Genomic DNA, 23,238 nt, shown 5'->3' with positions numbered 1-23,238 from the left:
ATGGGGATGTTACACGGGGGGTGTATGAGCTGCATGTATAACTGGGAGTTTATTGAGGAGTGAAATCGGCGCTTGGTCTTTTCAATGTGATGTTTAATAGGGACCTGCCAGAAATATTTATACGGTCCCTTGAATGAATGAAGGTCTCCTACACCACCTAAAGTACAACCAAAGGGGGGATTCACGGTACAAAGAACGTGAAGTTACACTTTCCAGAAGAATATATCTGCTTCTTACAGTAACATTAACACCATTCAATGTATTTCTAGATAATTAAGACTTTATTAAAAAAAAAAAAAACATTTAGTGACTTTCCTTTAGAAAAAAGGAATTTACGTGTTTGATTCGCTTTATAGGACTATAGGGTTATTCACTAAACTAGGAAATGTGTAGAATTGACTAGGGAATTTTGGTTTGCTCCTTTTTATCTTTCCATTTGTGTCTTCCTTTGTGATTCACAATTCCCAGTTTCGTGAATAAACCCCTGAGTATAGCTCACTGGTGTAAAGCCAGATATTCATTAACATGTTTCCTTGAGAATAGTGTCACAAGTGTGGCACAATTATCTTCTGCTCTTATGTATTCAAGCTCTGAGTGTTCCTTTAAAATAAAGAATACATTGCCTTATGGTTATCAAGTGGATTTTTTTTTAGACTATCGATGCATAAGCACACATTTTAATGTTTCAATACCTGATTATTGATATTTTTTAAAAATTGTTTTACTGTTATTAAAGAAGTTGCCAAAGATAGGTTTACAGTTATCCTAGATCCTAGAACAAAACTCTAAGCCCCAAAACCTCTTAAAATTAATGCTAAGTCCCAGTCCTATTTCTTGAACAACATTGCTGCTTTGAGAATAGGGAATTTTTACATCTGGCCAAAAACACGCCTCTGGTGGCCCCCAGACCGCCACTAGAAATGCTTCCTTCTTCAAGATCTTCGATTTTTGATTGTGGTTACATATGGTGTCATTCATACACAGCATGATGATGCTGAATGTGGCGATGATTCTCAAAGAAAACCATTGGATTCATTGCTTCTCTGTGAGAATTATTTGATGGACAGATTGTGGGGATTGTTGTGCATGCTCTGTAGAGAAGCTTTAGATTAGACCACAGTTCATCAGGATTGATGATTTCACTCTGGACATGTTAGGGTGCAGAGAGGAGGTATTGTCTGTCATGATTAGCATGTAAGTTTTGTTAATTACCCTTTGCAACTGGCGATCAACCTTTAATCCGCCATGTGTATAATAGAATACTCCACAGTTGGGAAATAAAATTAATGTATGCTGTTGGAAAAAATATGTTTCATATACAGCTCCTCTCTTTTCTGACAGTCAGTCACTGCTTCCCACAGTTTGACAGTCACCTCCTCCTTTACATGTAATTATGTATATGTCATTATTTTTGATGGCTCTCACTTTCAACTTAGCTTTATGGCACTAACATAGTAAAATAAGCTCCAGTCATTTAAAAATTAACCTTGCTATCCACATATTTATGTATGATGTCTACTTTAATTACACATTTTAATTTGTTTTGTATTTGGTTTATTTACTTATCTATTTATTTATTGTTTTAGGTGAGAATACAATGAGTGAGAGCTCTGGTCTTCAATATGTCAGCCCTTATGCCTTTGAGGCAATGCAGAAGGTGGACGTGGTACGATTGGCAGCCTTGAGTGATCCTGAATTGAGGCTCCTCCTGCCTTGCTTAGTCCGCATGGCCTTATGTGCTCCAGCAGATCAAAGTCAGAGCTGGGCTCAAGACAAGAAGCTGCTTCTCCGGCTGCTATCAGGAGTGGAAGCTGTGAATGCCATTGTAGCCTTGCTGTCTGTGGATTTCCATGCACTTGAGCAGGATGCCAACAAAGAGCAACAGCTCAGGTGTGACCTATTTTATCCATAAGGGATATATATTGTATGGAACAGCCAGTTTACCTATCAAACCCTTTAAGGCACACTTTACATTTTAATATATATATTTTTTTCTTCAAAAGTGGACCATGCACATGACTGAGAATAGCATTTTATTAAGATTTCCTTTAATGTGTTTGTTATTGGTAAAAGGTAAACATTGTTTCCTTGTTTTTATTTCATTCTAAAATACACACTCTCCGCATTGTTGATTGCTTAAAGGGATACTATAGTGTTTGGAATACAAACCTGTATTCCTAACGCTATAGTTCTCTCTGTCTCCCCACTCCCTTGCGGCCCACGGCCAATAAAGGGTTAAAGCCCCTTTAATCACTTTTCTGATTCTGTTTTGCTGCTGGATCCATGCAAGCCTTCAGACTTATTGATTAAAGACATTTACACCAGTCAGGCTGCATTGTGATGCTCATTTTTGATTCTGTCATTTAATATTGATGAAACACTTTAGGGTTTAGAAACATAAACATGTATTCCGGACCCTATAGTGTTAAAACCACCATCTAGCCGCCCCGCCCCCATTTTCTCCCTAAATATAGTAAAATCTTACTTGTATTCGAGTCTGCAGCTGCTGCCACTGCTTTTGCTTGCTTACAGCTGACATCCTCAGAAGTGATTCTGTGAGCCAATTACAACACTTTCCCATAGGATTGGCGGAGACTTTCAAGGGGGCAGATCAGGGGCAGAGCCAGCATAAGTCAAACACAGCCCTAGCGAATCAGCATCTCCTCATAGAGATGAATTGAATCAATGCATCTCTATTAGGAAAGTTCAGTGTCTACTTGCAGAGGGCGGAGACACTGAATGGCAGTTCTGCACAGTGTGCAGCACTGCCTCAGGAAGCATCTTTAGTAGCCATCTGAGAAGTGGCCAGTGGAGGTATTACTAGGCCGTAATGTCAACTGCATTTTCTCTGAAAAGACAGTGTTTATGCCAAAAAAACTGAAGGTAATGATTTTACTCAACAGAACAAATACAATAAGCTGCATTTGTTCTAGTGATTATTCATGCAATAATTCAGTGTCTCCATTGCAAAGAGGGGATAAAATGATGGGCAGTGCCCCAGGAAACACCTCTAGTAGCTATCTGAGGAGTGGGCAGTAGTGGTAACCCTAGGCTATAATGTAAACATTGGCTTTTCTCTAAAAAGACAGTGATTATTGCAAAATGCCTGAATTGACTGACTATACTCAGCAGAACAACTATATTAAGCTGTTCTGCTGACTATAGTGTCCCTTTGAGGTCAGAGTAGTTGAATGAAAAGCATAACTACTTAGATAAATTGTCCAGTTCAGCCATTTTGGCATTGTACTTGAAATTCACCTTGAATTTTCATTTTAGTGAATAACCCCAAAAATTTGTTCTTCCTTTTTATTTTTTTTTATTTTTTAGCAACATTGCTCTCTGTTTTCTAGATACTGCTGCCTGTGTTAAAGCAATTTAAAAATGTGAGGAGGCCTCAGTGTTTCTTTTTATTGTATCCATATAACCTGATTGTAATAAATTACAATTTGTTAATCTTTGTCTAGGCACAAACTTGGAGGTGGCAGTGGAGAAAGCATATTGGTATCACAACTTCAGCATGGTCTGACACTGGAATTTGAACACAGTGACTCTCCTCGACGCTTGCGTCTTGTTCTTAGTGAACTCTTGGCCATAATGAATAAGGTATTCATGCCATGCCATGTTTGTGCACAAAATCAACGTAGCCAACAACATATAAGCTTAGAAATGTATGTATGGTATTGGTTAAAATAACATACCGCAGTGTTACGGAAATAAGAGGCCTTTATCAAGGACTCCTGATATGTTATTGCATAACTATCGTGCGTTATAGTTCTATTACATTTTGGACTATGTGTTATATGATTCACTATGTGATTTGTACTCCATTGCATCTAGAGCGCAACAAAGACTGTCCTGTCTGGGTATCAGATTATAGTCCAGTGTTCTGTTAGTTGTCACTTGTCAGTAGGTTAATCTGAAAACCTTATTGAGTTTAATACAGAGTTCCATGTTTTAATTTATAAGGTTGCAGACTCCAATGGAGATTTTTTTGTCAAGTCATGTGAACTATTTGAAAGCCCAGTGCACATGGAGGAAGCAGCAGATGTTCTTTGCATCTTACAAGCAGGTACTAAAACAAATTGTCACAAAATATACATTGTAAAGGCTGTATATCTTTCAGAGGTTTATGGATTATATTAAATATATGAATAGTTTACTTGAATAAATAAAAATACTTGTTGTATCTGTCCACTAAGAGTTAGGAGTCATTTGTCTAGATAAGTGGCTCTTCAGTTATATGACGTGGATTCGAATTTCGTACATTACATCAATGTAGCTATCCATTCTTCAGTTGTACACATTCTCCAATGCAGTGCGTGCCCTGACTGTGTTCATATTGAGCTGGATTGTGATGTTATTTGCCATATCTTTAATGAACATTTAAAGTTTTATGGGTTATTTTCAATGTTCAGTAATTGTCAGAGAATAGTAATGGGTAATATTTACTACAAGTTACTACAAGGTGTGTTTGTAATCAGATCTGCTTTCTGTGTACTGGTAATGCCAACCCAGATTGTTGTTTATTATTGATATTTTAACTAATGCAAAAAATCCATTTATGTAAACCATTGGTTTATGACTTATAGTGTACCCATTCCACTGTGCTATTTGCAGAATTACACACCCTTTTGCCAATCACCATCATGGCAGAAGCTCTTCTTCATGTTCGAAATGGGGCCTGGTTCCTTTGCCTACTTGTTGCAAATGTCCCTGACAGTTTCAATGAAGGTATGTATGTATGTATTTATTTATTTGTCTTTATTAACAAGATCATCTTGTAACCAGGCAGAACTCTGTTTGCATTTGTACCCTTTGTTCTGCGGTGCTCAGTGCACATCAGTAAATATCAAATTATTTATCGGTCCCATTTAATTAAATAGAGCTTTGCTTTATATAGGCTCCCAAATACAACTAACAGGGACATGTGTAAATGCACTGTTGCAAATGTCCCTGACAGTACTCTATACATTTTAAAACTCCTTATTATAAGTCTGCAGAAGCTTGATAAAGAATGGAGAGCGTCAGGATGAGGAGAGTGTTGGAGGAAGACGTAGAACTGAAGCCTTGCGCCAGCTGTGCAAGATGAACCCATCTCAGGCCCTCAAAGTGCGAGGCATGGTGGTAAGAAGCTATTAACATACTGTCCAATAATCGAAAAAATTTACTTTTACTAGTTTTTGATTTCTGCCAGCACTAGTACATTGACACTAGGGGGCAAATAAATCTTGGTCATCAAAGTGATGCATTAAACACAGAACAAAATGAAATGTTTTCTGAATATACATCTTGTGCTGCCTAGCTACATCATTGAATAATATTAGATTTATTAGGATGATCTGTGAAAATCTACCCATATATTGCACTGAAATCCAACATAAATTCAATAACAATATATACTTAAAGCAAGGTAAGTGACGTATACATAAGACAGTAATAACAAAGTAGTCAGACAATGGCAAAATGGATAAAAGCAGGAATATTGATTATCTTGTGCCTGCCTTGCTGTGTCTTCTAGGACTTCATAGGTCTTTATTACAAATACATACATCATGTATGAAAGGCTTGAAGAACTGTACATCCGTTTTTTTTGTGAGTCCCTTTTGCAGGATTGAATTAGTATCATTTTGGAAAAACCTCCCAGGTTTACCATATATGTTTCTCCCAAAACATTGTTCAGGTAGAAGAATGTCATCTCCCAGGACTCGGAGTGGCATTAACACTGGACCATACCAAAACCGAGGCTGGTGAAGATGGAGTGAGCAACATGGTGTGTTTTGTGAGTGGACTGCTTCTTGGGACAAATGCAAAAGTGCGCACTTGGTTTGGAACTTTTATCCGGAATGGCCAACTGGTAAAAAGCTAAATTATTTTTTATATCTCATTATATCTCATTGAAAGTACAGCATTGAGGTCTGCAATGTTTTTATATATAATGTTCTAGCTGAATAGAGGATTTTTTTAAAGTTGAAAATGTTAGTCAATTGCAGTTTAATTTTCTCTCACCGAGCATGCAGATGAATGTTACTATAATCGTTAAGTGCACAATAGATATTCTAGTATTTACTCTGCCTTTATTACATGCCTGTCGTTGTTTTTAGAGAAGAAAGGAAAACAGCAGTTCGGTGCTATGGCAAATGAGAAGGCAGCTTCTGTTGGAACTAATGGGGATCCTACCATCGGCTAAGAGTACAGAAGCAGACTCTAATGCACAGTCTGGGCCATCTTTTTATTCAGGACTGAAGGAGGAACATGTAGTAAAAGCCAGCGCTCTTTTGCGTCTATACTGTGCCTTAATGGGAATTGCTGGCCTTAAGTAAGTAAAAGTGTTTTTCGTGTTAACCTCCTCTTGCAAGAAAAAAAACAAAGTAAAACTTTAAAGGACCACTATAGGCACCCAGACCACTTCAGCTTAATGAAGTGGTCTGGGTGCCAGGTCCACCTAGGATTGACCCTTTCTGCTGTAAACATAGCAGTTTCAGAGAAACTGCTATGTTTACACTAGGGTTAATCCAGCCTCTAGTGGCTGTCTCATTGATAGCCGCTAGAGACGCTTCCGCGCTTCTCACTGTGATTTTCACAGTGAGAAGACGCCAGCGTCCATAGGAAAGCATCGAAAATGGTTTCCTATGAGACTGGCTGAATGTGCGCGCATGCGCATTCAGCCAATGACTGGGAACGGAGGAGGAGAGTTCTCGGCGCTGGAAAAAAGGTAAGATTTATCCCCTTACACCCCCTAGGGCCCGGCGGGAGGGGGACCCTAAAAGCTGGGGGCACCCTCAGGGCACTATATACGAGTGATTTCCTGGCACTATAGTGGTCCTTTAAATGTCAAAATGAATAACTGGCTTAAAGGGAGCTAACCCATTTTTCTAATGGATTATATAGATAATAAAATACATTTTATGCAAAAACAGTACATTCGAAATAATAAAGAAACTTATACTTATAGAGGCCAAGTGTCAATTAAAATGACTGAATTAGCTATGCTGCTTTAAAACTACATTAAAGAGAGCCTGTTATGAGGTCACAGCAATAAATTATATCTTTCATTTCTGATTCTACCCACTTGTTCCTGCACACATTTGCCTTCCTCAAATGTGGCTAACCCTGTTTGGGAGCACTCCTCCAAGCAAATCATTCTTCTTCCCTAAATCTGGCTTTTTTTCCAGCACATTTCAATGAGAAATCCTATATTCCTGTAGAAAAGTTAATCTGCTCTTCCCTGACTATCAGTTCCTGGCATACAGGGCTATGCCATCCCAAATGAACAATTCTGCATGCATTGTGTATAGATACATTTTTATGAAGTCCAATTTAAAAAAAAAAAAAAACTGTGTGTGTTAGGACAGGAACACTTTTAAGTATCTTATTATCATTATTTGTGAGCCAGCTTATTTCCCTTTGTCTTAACGTATTAACCTCTGCCTTATCTTTTTTCTTTTCAGTGGCCACTAATGATTTATTAATACAAATACATTCACTATATTTATTTAATAATTACAGGCCAACAGATGAAGAAGCAGAGCAAGTGCTTCAGCTGATGACAAGCCGTCCACCAGCTACTCCTGCAGGCGTGCGCTTTGTGTCTCTGTCTTTCTGTATGCTATTGGCTTTCTCCACTCTAGTGAGGTTAGTTTTTTAAGCCAACAGTACTATTTATCATATACAAACTTCCAGGCACACCCAATGGTTTCTTTAAAAGGCAGTCTTTATTTTGAAACAAGTTTCATATAGGAAAATAAAGACTGCCTCTTGAAGAAACCATTGGGTGTGCTTGGACATTTGTATATGTTTCCAGTAAATTTTGGGGGGAATGTGCCCTCCGTATCTGGAGCACCCTGGTTGAAGTAATTCTTTGCAGTGAGTGCAGTGCTCACTTTTGTGTTCACAGTACTATTTATCATTAAAATAGGAACACTACATTTTAACTTAAGGACCTTAAAATAAAGCAATTTTTATTGGCTGAGTTACATTACAAGTCTGGATACTCTCCTTAAAGAAACACTCTAGCGTTAGAAATACAAACATGAATTCCTAATGTTAGTTTTATCCACTAATTAGATAACTTCCCCTTAGGAAACTAAACTAATATGCTTTACTTACCTTACATTCCGCTGTGTGCCAGTGTTACCATGGCTGCGACTCCTCTCGCGGCTGAGCTAATAACTATAGATGATCTCAGCCAAACCTATGCTTCCTAATAGGGAAGCATTGGGGCCGAGTGCACAGAAATTACTGCTATACGCCAATTAATCTCTTTGACATAATAGAACCCTTTGACATAATAGACCAACATCGTCCCCCCCCCCCACCCAAAAAAAAAAATTTGCGCCGTAACACAAACTTTTTAATGAGTAGCTTTATTAGCATTTTTTAAAATATTTTGCTCATGAACAGTTTAGTCTTCTGATACTCCTGAAGCTTTTGCTTAAAAAAGGCAATGTATTGGGGGCGGGCCTGACAACCAAGATGTTTGGACATGTTCTGTGAAGACTCCGGCTCAATACAGCTATTTACATGCCTGTATCGCTCAATTCTGCTCGGGAGGCAACTTCCCACAACTATAATCCAGCATGGCTTTGAACAGGAACACGCAGGTACCTGATTTGACCCATAAAATCAAGTCTTTGTGGCGTCCAGCTATGAGGCCTAGCTTGGTATGCAGCCTGGTGCCTGGGGGAGGCATGCTTCCAACACCACTCGTAAAGCAGCCCTGCAACCCCAATCTCCCCCCCCCCCGGACCGGTGGGGGATATCCCAGTCCCTGCTGGGTAAACTCACCTATTCACTGCAGCAGAATTCCCCACAGTGCTACCGACCGCATGGCGGTCTCAAGATGGCTGCTGCATCACAGCACTCCCACCCCCAAGAGAGCATACCTATTATGACTTGGAGGGAGCGCTTCAACATTAAATTCGACAAAATATGCGAGGAGTTCTGGGAACGCATCTCCAACATATCTCCCACCACTGCACTGCGTGAAATGCCCAAAACACATGATGCCGAGCAGGTCCAGCTGAGGGCCCGCATGCAGGCATGCTTAGTCAGATGCCCTCGACCCAGACAATCGGATGATCCACCTGACCCGGGAACCTGACAGGAGAAGATGTAGTGCCCGCAGAAACGCAGCAATGAAGACCCACCGAGCCTGGGCTTTGAAGGCATCACAAGCTTACATGAGGAGGGGAACCCCAGACCACATGGCAGCTGAGCAATATGCCCTTCGGGAGAAGCGGAGAGAGGACCCCATACACAGAGGACCACACACAGCAACCCGGCACGTACCCTGGCTGGGACGGCGGGACAACGAGTCAGCAACGAACCCAAGCAGCTCCCGGTATCTCCACATCATGCCGAACTGTGTCCTACCCCCTGAAGGCATTGGTTAGGGTGGGAACTGTGAAGGGACTCGCTGGGAATCACTGTCCTTTATCTTGTCTCCTTCTCTCATCCATTAATCATGGACAGCAAAGTCCCCTCATCTTTATAACTCCTAACAGGGAGTTTTTTTAAATATATGTTTTCCTTGATTTTCACTTTATCTTTGTCTACTCGAAGCACAGTTACCATGGGGTGGCCTACTGAGCGGTTACAACTGTTAGTCACTCGACTGTTTTATTTAGCAAGGTCTAGCATGTTTACCCTCCGCAAGTAATTTCATACTCCCTTCTTTAGATCGGCTTGTCTAACTAGCCTTACTGGCAGTCAGCCTGTAATAATTTTCATGCTAGCCAGGATTCAGCAGTTTTGTTTCTCATCTTAGACAGCTATCACAAATGGCTAGCTTGTGTTTCTTGATTATTATTTTATCTTGTAAAATGTACATCAGAGATCTAAGCATCAGTTTGTAATAGCTTATTTTGTTTTACACCAAATGTCACTGTCTAATTGAATATGCTTCTCTGCACACCTAAAATACAGAATATAAAAGGTAGATGATAATATAGTATAGTGTTGTGCTAACTGTTCTCAGCTGTTCTACTCCATGAACAATATAGACCTACAAAGTTAGCCTGAGAATGTTTGACTAATATCTAGTCTGTTAATTGTACATGCACCTCCTGTAACTCCTAAGGGGCAGGTCTCCTAACTACCCAACCCACCGATACATGCTCTTGTTTAGCAATCTACAGAGGATGAATGCCTTTCATGTGCGTCCAGCGTGTTTAATACCGACACAGTCTTGTATTGTATTATGATTTTAGTGTAAGTTACCTAACCTGGCAAGTCTCCTAACCAAACTCACCAATATATGACTGTACCATGATTTTTGGCTGAATAGACCTAAAAAGTAATTGTACTACCCTGTTTATAACAAACAAAAATTAAGCTGTAGTGGCTCTGGTATATTAAGGTTAAGTATCACATGTTGTTTAAATGTTAAATAGCCATTAGTACCCCCCACCCTGCCTACCAAAAATAGATAATTAATTTTTTTTTCAACATATGTTATTTTGCAGCACACCAGAACAAGAACAGCTGATGTTGTTGTGGTTAAACTGGATGATAAAAGAGGAGGCTTATTTTGAAAGGTGAGTTTGTTTTAATGTATTATAAATTGTACAGATCAAGTGTATGTATATTAAGAGGTGTTTTTCCTTCTCTTCTGAATGATTTTTTGTTTTTGTATTTTTTACAGTACTGCTGGTGTGTCTGCATCATTTGGAGAGATGCTGCTATTGGTTGCTATGTATTTTCATAGCAATCAGCTCAGTGCCATCATTGATTTGGTCTGTTCCACTCTTGGAATGAAGGTGACTGAAAGTCCATGAATGCTTTAGAATAGGGGAGGCATGTTGTTAAGGTGTTTTTTTTTTTTCTCTTGTGATAGTGACATATGTCCATTTATATTCTAAAGAATAAAGGGGACAGTAAGTTTCTGATGCTTGAGATGTATTTGTGAAGTAGAGACGGCATCTCAAACCACCACATCCAGACTCTCTTATTTCTAGTCAGAGATAGGATGGATAAACATAAAGATGGGAGTAACACCCTGAAATGTCCTCAAATGTCCAGTAAATAGCGTGGGGGACACGAGACAGCTTGAATAAATGTGTCTTCCTATATTTATTTACTCATCAGGCCTGTTGTACTATACATCGTACACTATATTGGTGTCTATTGTGTTTATTTTACATACAAAAGATACACCGCATATACTTGGGTGGGGATTATACCGCCCAAGTGCACAGAAGTAGAGCAAACTGATAGCGCTTTATTTATACTCCCACTTAAATTTTACATACTACACTATATACTCCTCCTTTGTTACTTTTTCCTAATGCCTATATTTCAAGACATTTCACGGTGTTACTCCCACCTTTATGTATACATAAAGATGTGAGTACACTTACTGCACACTTAAAGTGTAACTGTTCACCTTGGTAGTGTCAAGATTTTACCTGAGGTGGGAGTCTAGCGCAGATATATATTCTCACCCTTGCAGATAGACATAGTCCAAGGTGAGTAGGTAAGAAGCCACCTGGGCTGTGAATCTGTGCACGGGGGTTGTGCAGGAAAGGTGATTCCAATTCAGTACTGACAAGGACACAAACAGCAGAATAGTCGAGGGATAGCCGAAGTCAAAGGATGCCTGAGGCCAGGATAAACAAAGTCAGAAGCCGGGGTTAATATGGAGTACAAGTTCAGGAGACTTGGAAACAGTAACTGAACATATATACCAGGATCAAAGACATGATAAAGTTCCCAGGGAGAGGCAGTGCTTATATACTCAGCTGATTACTGATCTGTCTCAGGTGAAGCACATGCAATGACCGCAGAAGAAGTTCAGCCCCCAGTGCTGCAGACATAGTAAGGTAGAACAGGGCTAGAAATACTCCAAGGAATAGGAACTGCTGTGACTTAAAGGCAGTCTGGCCGTCTGGATGTCACGGTGAGAAGCAAGACAGGTAGAATAAAATCTATTCCTGAAAGTATAAAGCATTAAAGGGACACTATAGTCACCTGAACAACTTTAGCTTAATGCATCAGTTTTGGTGTATAGAACATGCCCCTGAAGCCTCACTGCTCAATAATCTGCCATTTAGGAGTTAAATCCATTTGTTTATGAACCCTAGTCACACCTCCCTGCATGTGACTTGCACAGCCTTCCATAAACACTTCCTGTAAAGAGAGCCCTATTTAGGCTTTATTTATTGCAAGTTCTGTTTAATTAAGATTTTCTTATCCCCTGCTATGTTAATAGCTTGCTAGACCCTGCAAGAGCCTCCTGTATGTGATTAAAGTTCAATTTAGAGATTGAGATACAATTAAAGGTAAATTACATCTGTTTTAAAGTGAAACCCGTTTTTTTTTCATGCAGGCTCTGTCAATCATAGCCAGGGGAGGTGTAGCTAGAGCTGCATAAACAGAAACAAAGTGATTTAACTCCTAAATGGCAGTGAATTGAGCAGTGAAATTGCAGGGGAATGATCTATACACTAAAACTGCTTTATTTAGCTAAAGTAATTTAGGTGACTATAGTGTTCCTTTAATACCATAAATTATCTGAAATAAATTAAAATGGACACTTTCAAACCTTGCACAGCTGGATCTGGAAACATTACTTTTGTAGGTGCTTCTTCAATGTATTATCTTGTAAGACAACAGCTTCACTAAGCTGAGGTTTATGTTCAGAATATAGCAGTGGATGTGGTTATGGTGCCAGGATTTCACTGGCATTTTCTTCTAATGGTTTGTCACTTATCTCAATCCAGCACCTCACAGATATCACCAAAGCTGAATTTCCTTCTTCTGCATTGGCAATATAACTTCTATTCGTCTGATGAACGAATTGATTGGCTGAGAGTGCTCGGCCAATGAATTTTGTCTTTAGTGGCATAAAATTGATATATATAATGCAGAAGGGGAGTACTAATTTAGCGATTTCAGTGAAAAAAGTAAATATCCCATTTATGTATTGTCTATTATTGCTACTGAATATTTTCTTTCCCCCAGATTGTGATTAAATCGAACTCTCTTAGTAGAATGAAGACAATTTTCACTCAGGAGATATTTACAGAACAGGTGAGGACTCACATTTTATATTACGTGGGAACAAGTCGTGTTTTTTTTGTTTGTTTTTTCTCTTTCACCCAGCCCCCACTCCTTTTGATTGTATATTGGTGGTTGACTGTACATTTGAGACTATTATATGTAAATATTGAAGGGCTATTTCCTCTCTCTCCCCCCCACCCTCCAGGTTGTTACAGCACATGCAGTTCGAGTACCTGTAACAAGCAACCTGAGTGCTAACATCACTGGATTTCTACCCATTCACTGTATATACCAGCTTTTGAGAAGCCGAGCATTCACAAAGCATAAAGTGTCTATCAAGGTAAAAAGGCTTGTATGACAATTGTAATACACACTTTTAAAACCTGCAAAACACCTTCATAAGACTTTGCCAATATTGTCCTTGGTGTTAATATTTTTGGATAAGCTTTTCAGCTGATTTAATATTTCTGGAAACCCTTTTAAAATTATGTAATATTTTGACATTTGGAAAGACCGTTTTTTTTAGATATAGAGATATAATGAAGAATAACAAAATAAAAGGAAAAGTACACTCTCTGCATACATATGCACACCTTAACACATCTAACATAATACCACTGGGTAAAATAAGATTTAGGCTGCCAGCCTGGACTCTACTGATTTATTGACTGTGTAAGTAGAAGGGAGGTGTGGTTAGGACTGTATAAACAAAGTGATGACAGATAACTGAGCAATTTAACAGCAGGGTTTATTACGCTAAATTAATCTAAAGTTTATTTTGTGCCTATAGTGTCTCTTTAGTCCCTTAACGTTGTTACTGTGTACTATGCCGTCCTGAAAAAGGATGACTTTAACATCGAATATAGTATGCTGTAACGGTCTGCAGACCCTTTCCCCCCCCAGCCTGGCATACTTAACTTTTCTGGCGATCGCCCTTGCAGCCAATCCGGCCCTTCCAGGCCATGTGATTGTGATGACATCTGAACCAGTTAAATTTGTCTGAGCTCTTATGTTTAATTACTGCACATATTACACAAATATAGCTGAGTCTTTTAAATCCTTTTCAATACCTGCTTGCCTCTTTTAGCCTATGACTCGAAGAAAAATGTTTGTTTTGTATTAATTTTACTAATTTTTTTATGTTTAGAGCAATCTCTTACTATACAATAGTGTTTTATGTTTTTACTTTATTTGTGGTTTATTACAGGACTGGATATACACACAGCTTTGTGAAACATCCACACCACTGCATCAGCAGTTATTACCTCTTATTGATGTTTACATAAACTCTATCATTACCCCTGCCACAAAGTCCAGTCCAGAAGCCACCAACAAGCCTATCACAGAACAGGAAGTATTAAAGGTGTTCCAACCGGTAGGGGAAAGTTCCCGGTTTAATCCGCGACACAAAATCACAGCTCAGCTCTTGGTGCTGTATTACGTCCTATCGTATGAGGATGCCCTTTTAGCAAATTCAAAGACGCTAGGTTGGTAATCTTAGAAAATAATCTCACTATTGCTCTCTTTCATTCTTTTCCATTTGGTATGCAAATTAAACCATCGTATGTGAATGTGTGTGATTTTTATATTAATTTATTTATATATTTTCTTCATGTATTTGTTGTTGTCATTCTTTATTTTATTGAGGCAATGGTGTGTAGGGTACAAAAAAAATAAAGGGACGGTGCAAGGGTAGATAGGCACACATTACATTTGCAGTATTACGTCATGCACTCTTGAAATTCATAGCTTCCTAACTTTTTTGGGGGGAAAACAAGCAATACAGTCGCGTCCTATTACATACTATATTAGTGTTACATATTATTTAAGATGAGTTGGTCACATGGGTATTTGACCTGGTGAATTGAACTCAAACCAACAGAACAATAAAGCAATGAATACAATGTTTAAATGATAAACTTATAATGCAGCCCACAGTATCTCGAAGTAGTATCCGCTTTCTTCCTAGTCAAGTTCCTATTTGCATTGTCGGTTGTGAACGTGGGATGAAGGGGACCATGGTGGTTGGTTCCCAGCTGTGAGTGCTGTTTTTGACCTCCTGTCTGGTGCAGGTAGTCCAAGTGCCCGAAACATGGCTGATGCTTCCTCCACCAGAGATCTCGTTGTTGCCCAGCGATAAGTGACACCAGCTTCTCTGTTGAGTAGTGATAGAGTGGAGTGATCGCCTCCATTGCAGGGTGGACCTTGAGAGACCTTGGTAGAATGTTAGTTCAGTGTTCTCAAACAGGTAGGGTGTCTTGTTGCGCAGAGCTGTGAGGAGAGCTTTTTTGTTCCTCGTATTTTAATTTTTATATTGCCGTGTTGCCTAGCCTAGATATTTGATATCAATATCCGAATGCTGCCATATTGTTCTACCCTGTTTTTGACACCTTTTGTTTTCCCTTCTTTTCAATTCATTTGACTGTGGGTAAAGCTTAGCAACTGAAATGGAGCTTTGCTTAAGCTTTTATGTGATTTGGTATTTTTAAGATTTGAAATGTGTTCTTTGTGTGTTTGCTTAACTCTTCTTCTGTAAAATTATAAACATGCATTTTGCATAATACTCAGATGTTTATATTTACAAATGAAAATGTGTTTCATGTAATTTTTGAATAGGTTTACAGATATTCTGAAAGCAGCTGTGTCAGGATACCATTTTTATTAAATATTTAGTCATTTTTGTACATACCTTTCTGATGAGAGCATTTATGTTTTAAAAATTAGTATTTTGTTCCCTCGTCTTTTTTTTGTTTTGTTTTTTATATTTTAATATTTTTATTGTGCATATTTGATTGTATCACATAAGCTTGTGGTGCCCCGACAGCAGTCCTCAAGTGCATTTTGTACAGCATTAGGAGCATAGATATAACTTGCACATTTTTCTTTTAAGTGAGTGAGTACAGACATGAAGCTTAAATGTTATGATGTCTAAGTGGTCAGGCTATAGTTGCATGAGTGTGTAATCGCTTATCTAAAATTGCCACGGGTTCCAGGGCCTAATGTGTTCTAAGATTTGGTGCTGTTTCCCGAGTCTGGTAGACCCTCAGGTGGCGTGCATGCTCGTGTGCAGTCGGAGCCTTGTGGGTGGCTGTGCCAGGAGTATGTGGAGTGTGTATCTGCCTTATGGTGCGTCGTGCTGGATGTGCCTGCAAGTGGGGTTGCCATGTTGTCAGGTGTGTGTGTAGTCGCTTGCGGGGCTGTGTGTGCTAGCAGGTGCATGAACAGTATATCAGGTTGGTGTGGGAGTCCCCGAACCGCTTGCCTCGGCTTGACAGTAGGTCTGGAGGGCAGAGTGTGTTCGGAAGGCAGAGCTCGGGCTAGCTCTCCCCAAAGCCCTAGGCCGTCTTGAAAGCCTGCATCGTCTGGCCACAGACCGGGTATCTCCTGTGGGAGGCCGGGTCTTGTCCTTGCGGAAGGCTGCAGTGTGTCCCGGTGGGAAGCCGCCGTTCTTGGCGTTGGGTCCACTGTGCCGGTGGCCGATGCTTCGGGGTTATGTCCCTGGTGGGCCCATCGTGTGGGTCCTAGCTCTGCAATGTAGGGGGTGTCCAGGGGAGACCCACTCTCCGCCCGCCACCCACCCACCCGCTCTCGTCTGTGGTAGAACTGAGGGCTGCTCGGGGGGTTTCGCTGTTTTGTCCTGGGGGGAACTCAGGGACTTGTTCAGGGTCTATGGCGTCGGCACCCGGTTGTTCTTGGTCGTCTCGCCCTGTAGTTGCACACGTGGCTGCGCGTTGTCGGCCATCTTGTCTTGTGCTGCTTTGTTTGCCTTTCACTGCTGGGTTGGTAGTTGGGCTTTGTGGCAGTTCAGGCTGTCACCTGTGGGGACCGGGATATCCCCCCGGTCCAGAGGGGGGGGGTAACAGGACCAGATCCGCCCGATCAAGAGTGTCTGTCGGGCCACGTTAGGCAGGATAGTGGGGCAGCGGCCGTCTGCCCCACTCACCGCCGGAGAAGGACCAGCTGGAGTCAGCAGGGATCTCTCCTCCGAGGGACTAAAACTCCGGGAGCAAGCCTCTCCTCTGATCCAGCAGCCCGTGTTCATTGAGGGTCGCAGCTACAGGTAGGTAAGTTTGTCAGAAGGCATGGAATATTGGCTTCATAGATTATGAATTTCAGGAGCTGATCGTTCCTGCGACCGTCCATCTTGGCGGTCCAGCCCCGCCCCCCCTTGTTCCCTCGTTTTGGCAAAGCCCATGTGAGGATAATTTCACTATGAATGCTAGCCCTCTGCTTGCCAGACATGATATGGCAAACAGAAAATGTTTCCTAGCGGTCTATTCACTAAACTGTCAATTTGGTTGAATTAGCAAAACAATTGCAACCTTAGGCCCAAATAATGGAAACCGCAGGAGCTGTCTCTTAAATAAATAAAAGTTTACTTTTTCTATCACATACAGCAGCCATGCAAAGAAAACCAAAATCTTATTCTTCAGCACTCATGGACCAGATTCCAATAAAATATCTTATTCGACAAGCACATGGTCTACAGCAGGAACTGGGAGGTATGTGTTTTGATTCATTCTATAAAATATGTTTTATGCATCTATGTATATTAAAGTTTTATGTAATGAATTGTTTGGCTTTAATTAAACCACAATGCAAGCACATATGTCCAAGAGACAGTGGTATTTTAAAAGGACACTTCAACCCCATAACAACATTCATTTGGTGAAGTCCCATGTGCCCTCTTGCCTTACATTTAAAGTTAAATTATTTTGAAATGGTTTAATTACCACATGTCCCCTCACAATGCCATCTATTTCCTGTATTTAGCCGCTTTGGTAAAAGAGAAGGATTGGCTGGGTGTGTCAGCCTCTCATTGCGAGTAACAATATGTAATGTTTAGCCAGCATTGGATAGATAAACGTTAGAATTGAAAGAATGTAGGCCACTTCAATTGCTGGTGATATTTAACTGGAAATATGCTTTGTCAGTTCTGAAATTTATACATTTTGTTTTGAAGGTTTACATCAACTTGCAAGGCACATGTTCATTGTTTATTTTTTAATGAATTTACGTTATGTCTCTACAATTGGTGCTCTTCTGTAGCCTCATATTACACACAGTATACTGGATAAAGAGAAAGATTGTGAAATTTTAGCCTTAGGTGTAATATAGTCCAACCTGAACAACTGATTGATCAGGCAGCAACACGTACACCTAGTTTTTCACTAACGTGTGAATTGTCTAAAATTTGAAGAGAATTTTCAAGTTTTAAAGCCAAAATAGCAGAACTTAAAGTTGAAAATCCACTTTGAAATTTCACACTTATTGCAATGTATGGCATGGAAAGACAGGAAGCTGTAAGAGCTGGGTGCACATTGTGGGAGTTAAGCTTTTATGTCATATATGAATACAGTAAATCCATCCATTTTTTTTATTTTTTTTTATATCTGTTAAGGGTAAAGCAACGCAAGTGACCTTACTGTTTGTTTTTTGTGACTGCATTATATAACATATTTGCAAAAGTTTAATTTTAATTCTATCTGTTGTGTTAAATAAGCAGAAACTCTGCCATTGTCCTTTCCAGGTTTACATTCTGCTTTGCTGCGTCTGCTTGCTACGAATTACCCTCATCTTTGCATTGTGGATGATTGGATCTGCGAAGAAGAGATTACTGGAACTGATGCTCTGTTAAGACGAATGTTGCTGACCAGTTCTGCAAAAAGTCATTCTCCTAAACAGCTCCAGGAAGGTATGACATTAATACCATCAGTGTTATTTTTGAGGCGCTAGTGTAGAAATCTTTCTAATAATTAAAATACAAAACAGTGAACCCTGGTAATACCAAATCTTTAGAGTTTTCATTCTCAGGGCAACAATTAAAAGATTTAATAATTTTTAATATGATTCATTACCTATATTAAGATTCTGCGTTACCCTTATTATGTAAAAGTGTTAATGGAGGAATGCAGCATATGTTGTATTTAAATAGGCTGATAGTGGTTACTATTTCCCCTTGTGGTGATTTGGTTGAACCGCTAGTTGTAGTAGGAGATAAAGTGATACTTGTAGGACAAGTAAATGTCTCTTAAACTCCAATATGTTTATATGGATCCCAGTAATGAGTATTATGAAATTGGCCATCATTACCACTGCAAATAACATACAGTATATCTGATATGTTAGGAATGCCACAAATAAAGTGAAATGGTGAAATGGGTGCTTCCAGGTCAGAGAGGTGTACCATTTGATGTTTAGTTAGTGAATATTGCATTGTAAAGCTCAGGGTACGTGAAACTAGATTATCATTGATAAAATAAATGTTTGGTATGGTATCCTGAGACTGTGAGGAGAGAATCCGATTATACAGAAGCGGAGCAGACAATGGAATATTGCTGCCTCTTTGGGCTCTAAATATATCATGTAGTCTGAATTATTTCCTGGAAGAGAACACTTTGTGTTTAGTAAACTGATTCATTTGTGACTTATATTTTTAAAGAAGAATAACAGTGTATTCTTACTTTTCTGTTTTTGCTGTTCAAGCTTTCTCACTGCTACAGTGCAACCACACCCAAGTAATGCAAATCCTGGAACACCTAACCTTGCTTAGTGCCAGTGCCCTCATCCCTTATGCTGAGGTGCTCACTGCTAACATGAGCCAGCTTCTGAATGTTGGTGTCCCACGAAGGATCCTTCAAACTATCAACAAGCTCTGGATGACATTGAATACTGTAATGCCTAGAAGGTAATGGAATTGGTTCAAGACCAATTCTCCATGATGAAATATAAGGAATATTCAATTTAGTTCTTACTCCAAAAAAAGTTGTCGTCTTCTTATTTTATTTATTCAGATTTATAGTGTGTGTGTATATTATGTTTGAATACATAATATACACATTGGTGCTCTCAGTAAGTGTTACATTACTAGAATAATATACAATGAAAAAGCAGAGTCCGACATAATGTTGGTTTTCATGGGTGAACATTTTTTGTTTGCGTGTTTCCACATTATTTTAGCAGTTCTCCACCTTACAGATGTATAATTATCTAGTAGTAGTCAACAATATATGACAGAATTTCACCATTAATACTGTGTTGTCTGCCAGTTACTGCTGCTTTGTTCAGCTAGGTAAGTCTGTTGTCTGCCATTTTTTTTAACTGAGTGCAATACTGCTGCTTTGTGCAGCTAGGTTAGTCTGTTGTCTGCTAAAAGCAACATGTTATCTCTAATGGGTGCTGCATGTGATGTGGGTGTGAACATGTATTTTGAATGATCATTTTGTCATTATGCGTGCTGAATATGGTGTAAGTGCTGTGCTTACTCTAACATAGATTTGTTGGTTGTAGGTGTCATATTTTATTATTTCCCTTACATGCACATTAATTTAGAAATATATATATATATATATATATATATATATATATATATAAATATAAATCTAACTATGCTTTATGAATATGATAATATATATATGTTTAAGCAAGTAAACCATAATTAACTTTCCACTAGGTTGTGGGTGATGACGGTGAATGCATTACAACCTCCATTAAAGTTAGTTCGACAACACAAGTACACACAGAATGATTTGATGATTGACCCTCTCATTGTACTACGATGTGATGCTAGAATACAAAGGTTGGTATTCCTGTACTTTCTTTTTGCTTTAAAATTGTCCAGTTGTCTTGTATAAACCACTGTGTAATTTTGTATGAATATTGGTGTTTTTTGTTTTCTGTTTATCTCTAGGTGCCCCCCACTTATTGATATCACTCTGCATATGCTGAATGGGTATCTTTTGGCATCAAAGGCTTACTTGAACTCGTACCTCAAAGAGACAGCAGATCAGGATATTAAACCATCACCGAATAATGCAGTAGGCCTGGCAGGACAGTCAGAGACTATGGAAGTTACTAGAGAAGAACTGAAAAATGCATTGCTTGCTGCTCAGGTATATATTCTGAAAATACATTTTCATAACTGTTTTCCAAATGCTGGGATGTCATTTTACAGAGTATTTTTTTTCTCTTCTAGTTGCCTAAATATGGGTGTATAGGTAACATATTTTCAATAACTTACCCTTTTGGTTTAAGAGGCTAATCTGTGGGATTTCCGCTCAGGAATGGAGCTGCTGAATAAGCTAGCAATAATTTTGCTGTTCTCATGCCAGTCCCATCCTCAGTTAGTTTTGTGAGTAGCTTTACACACTGTATTCTAATAAGGCTATGAACTGCACATGTGCACAGATGGTTTTGCAGCACCATCTGTCATATTAAGTACACACAAATATTGTGATTGTTTTTTTTTTTTTTTATTGTTTTTTTTTTTTCTGGATTTTTGTTTGTACTTCTCATTTGTAGTAGTCTACTCTAAATTAAATGGTGTAGATGTTTTTGGAACAGGAGACCTATACTGATTTGGGAATATGCTTCCATGCCTTTCTTTTATAATAGGATAGTGCTGCTGTACAGATATTGCTGGAGATATGTCTTCCTACAGAAGAGGAGAAAAAACAAGACCCTACACTTTCCCAGCCATTGGAAGAAGAAGAAAATTTGTTGTGTAACCTTAGAGAGGTGCAGTGTCTTATATGTTGTTTGCTACATCAAATGTTCATTGCAGACCCCAACATCGCTAAGCTGGTGCATTTTCAGGTTAGTAGAGTTGTTAATATGCACACTTTATGAAAGATTATACCTAAATACATGCAATATGTATTTCACCACAAACTTAATTCTATGCTCATTCTAGCATAAGACTTTAGGGACACTATAATCACCAGAGCAACTACAGCTTAATGTAGTTGTTCTGGTGAGTATACTAGCTCCCTTTAGGCATTTTCATGTAAACACTGCATTTTCAGAGGAAATGCATTGTTTACATTGCCCCTAGGGACACCTCCAAGTGGCCACTCCACAGGTAGCCACTGGAGGGGCTTCCTGGCCCAGGGCTGGGCTGTAAGCCCTGCCGTTCAGCGTCCCTACGCTCTGCATGGGGACGCTGAATTTTCCTCATAGAGATGCATTGATTCAGTGCTTCTCTATGAGGAGGTGCTGATTGGCCAAAACAGCATGGGAAAACATTGGATTGGCTACAAATCGTCTATTTTGATGATGTCACTAAGTGGGCTGGGCCAGCACCGACAGACCCGTGGAGAGCTGAAAATAAGGTGTGTTTTAACACATTCTGAGGGGGCTAAGGGGAGGGGCAAGCCACCTAAATGGTGGGTTTTAACTATTGGGTCAGGAATACATGTTTGTGTTCCTGGCCCTATAGTGATCCTTTAATATGATTATGTAAAATCTGTACCTATTCATTTAAAGAGGAACTATCACTTATGTGGAAATTACACTATTGAATAAAAATACAAAAATCACCCATAACTTACCTTTTTTATTTTAAAATTATGTTAAAGATTTAGCAAGAGATTTATTTAAAAAGTGATGCAAAAATTGTAAAAAGGGAAGAGTCATAAGTGAAATGTACCTGCTTGATTCACTGGTTTCCATTGAGATTGCCCCTATTTTAGTATCCAAGATCATCATCAGATTTTTTTTAGAACAGAGCACTTTGATGACTCTCCTCTACTGTTTTATTTCTCAACTCAACGCTATATTTTCTTTGTGGTGACTAGCAGGTGCAAGGCATAGAGCTTACAAAAATCATTGACAGAGACCTAAGATGAAGGTGCAATGTTGCACGATAAACAGACATGGATTTCTACATCTATTTATTATGTCTATACATCACAAATACGTTTGTTAAATATAAGGATAATTGTATACAGTATTAAATGGGAGATGTTTCCCATTCCCTTTTTAAAGGTAAAATAGGAATACCTTAATATCAATAAAGGTTATATTATCTACTCATGGCCATTGTTATTTAATGTTTTTTATTTGTATTTGTAATGTTTTGTATTACAGTTTATTTATATAGAATTCCTGACAATATATACCTTAAATAAACACTATAGTGTTAGGAATGTTAACCTGTATTCCTAGCACTAGAGTGTCCCTGTCCCTAGTTGTATAGAGATCTTAATAATGCCCTTCCCCCAATTTAACACATTGCCCCCTCCTCCCACCACTCTAATACACTGCCCACTACCTCACCCAATATAATACATTGCCCCCTCCCTCCCCCAAATGAATACAGTGCCTCCTCCCTCAAATTAATACACTGTCCTCCCCCCTTCCCCCTCCCCCTCCACAATTTAAAGGAATACTGTACTGCCAGGAATACAAAGCTGTATTCCTGGGGCACGACCAATCCCTCTGCTTTGGCTCCCCCCACCC

The 23,238-nt window shown here is 39.3% G+C and overlaps 1 protein-coding gene across 3 annotated transcripts in view; it reads left to right on the top strand.

The window, feature by feature from the left end:
- The window catches only part of INTS2 (integrator complex subunit 2), a 31,271-nt gene that overhangs the window by 251 nt on the left and 7,782 nt on the right, over positions 1-23,238 (top strand). For 2 of the 3 annotated variants that reach the window (XM_063455226.1, XM_063455216.1), the window contains exons 2-20: positions 1,587-1,890; positions 3,465-3,603; positions 3,967-4,069; positions 4,618-4,731; positions 4,994-5,124; positions 5,681-5,854; positions 6,102-6,316; positions 7,507-7,632; positions 10,464-10,535; positions 10,643-10,757; positions 12,961-13,029; positions 13,205-13,339; positions 14,207-14,486; positions 17,397-17,501; positions 18,530-18,694; positions 19,486-19,687; positions 20,453-20,578; positions 20,690-20,891; positions 21,394-21,594. In XM_063455226.1, the coding sequence (XP_063311296.1) occupies positions 1,598-1,890; positions 3,465-3,603; positions 3,967-4,069; positions 4,618-4,731; positions 4,994-5,124; positions 5,681-5,854; positions 6,102-6,316; positions 7,507-7,632; positions 10,464-10,535; positions 10,643-10,757; positions 12,961-13,029; positions 13,205-13,339; positions 14,207-14,486; positions 17,397-17,501; positions 18,530-18,694; positions 19,486-19,687; positions 20,453-20,578; positions 20,690-20,891; positions 21,394-21,594 (2,967 nt within the window). In that variant the 5' untranslated portion in view covers positions 1,587-1,597. The remainder of the gene's footprint in view (positions 1-1,586; positions 1,891-3,464; positions 3,604-3,966; positions 4,070-4,617; positions 4,732-4,993; positions 5,125-5,680; positions 5,855-6,101; positions 6,317-7,506; positions 7,633-10,463; positions 10,536-10,642; positions 10,758-12,960; positions 13,030-13,204; positions 13,340-14,206; positions 14,487-17,396; positions 17,502-18,529; positions 18,695-19,485; positions 19,688-20,452; positions 20,579-20,689; positions 20,892-21,393; positions 21,595-23,238) is intronic. The other variant, XM_063455235.1, reaches the window with a different exon arrangement.

The sequence above is a fragment of the Pelobates fuscus genome, chromosome 1 (assembly GCF_036172605.1).
Source record: "Pelobates fuscus isolate aPelFus1 chromosome 1, aPelFus1.pri, whole genome shotgun sequence".
NCBI classification, from domain to species: domain Eukaryota; kingdom Metazoa; phylum Chordata; class Amphibia; order Anura; family Pelobatidae; genus Pelobates; species Pelobates fuscus.
Note: the sequence above shows the minus strand (reverse complement) of the source record. Positions and strands in the feature narration are given on the sequence as shown.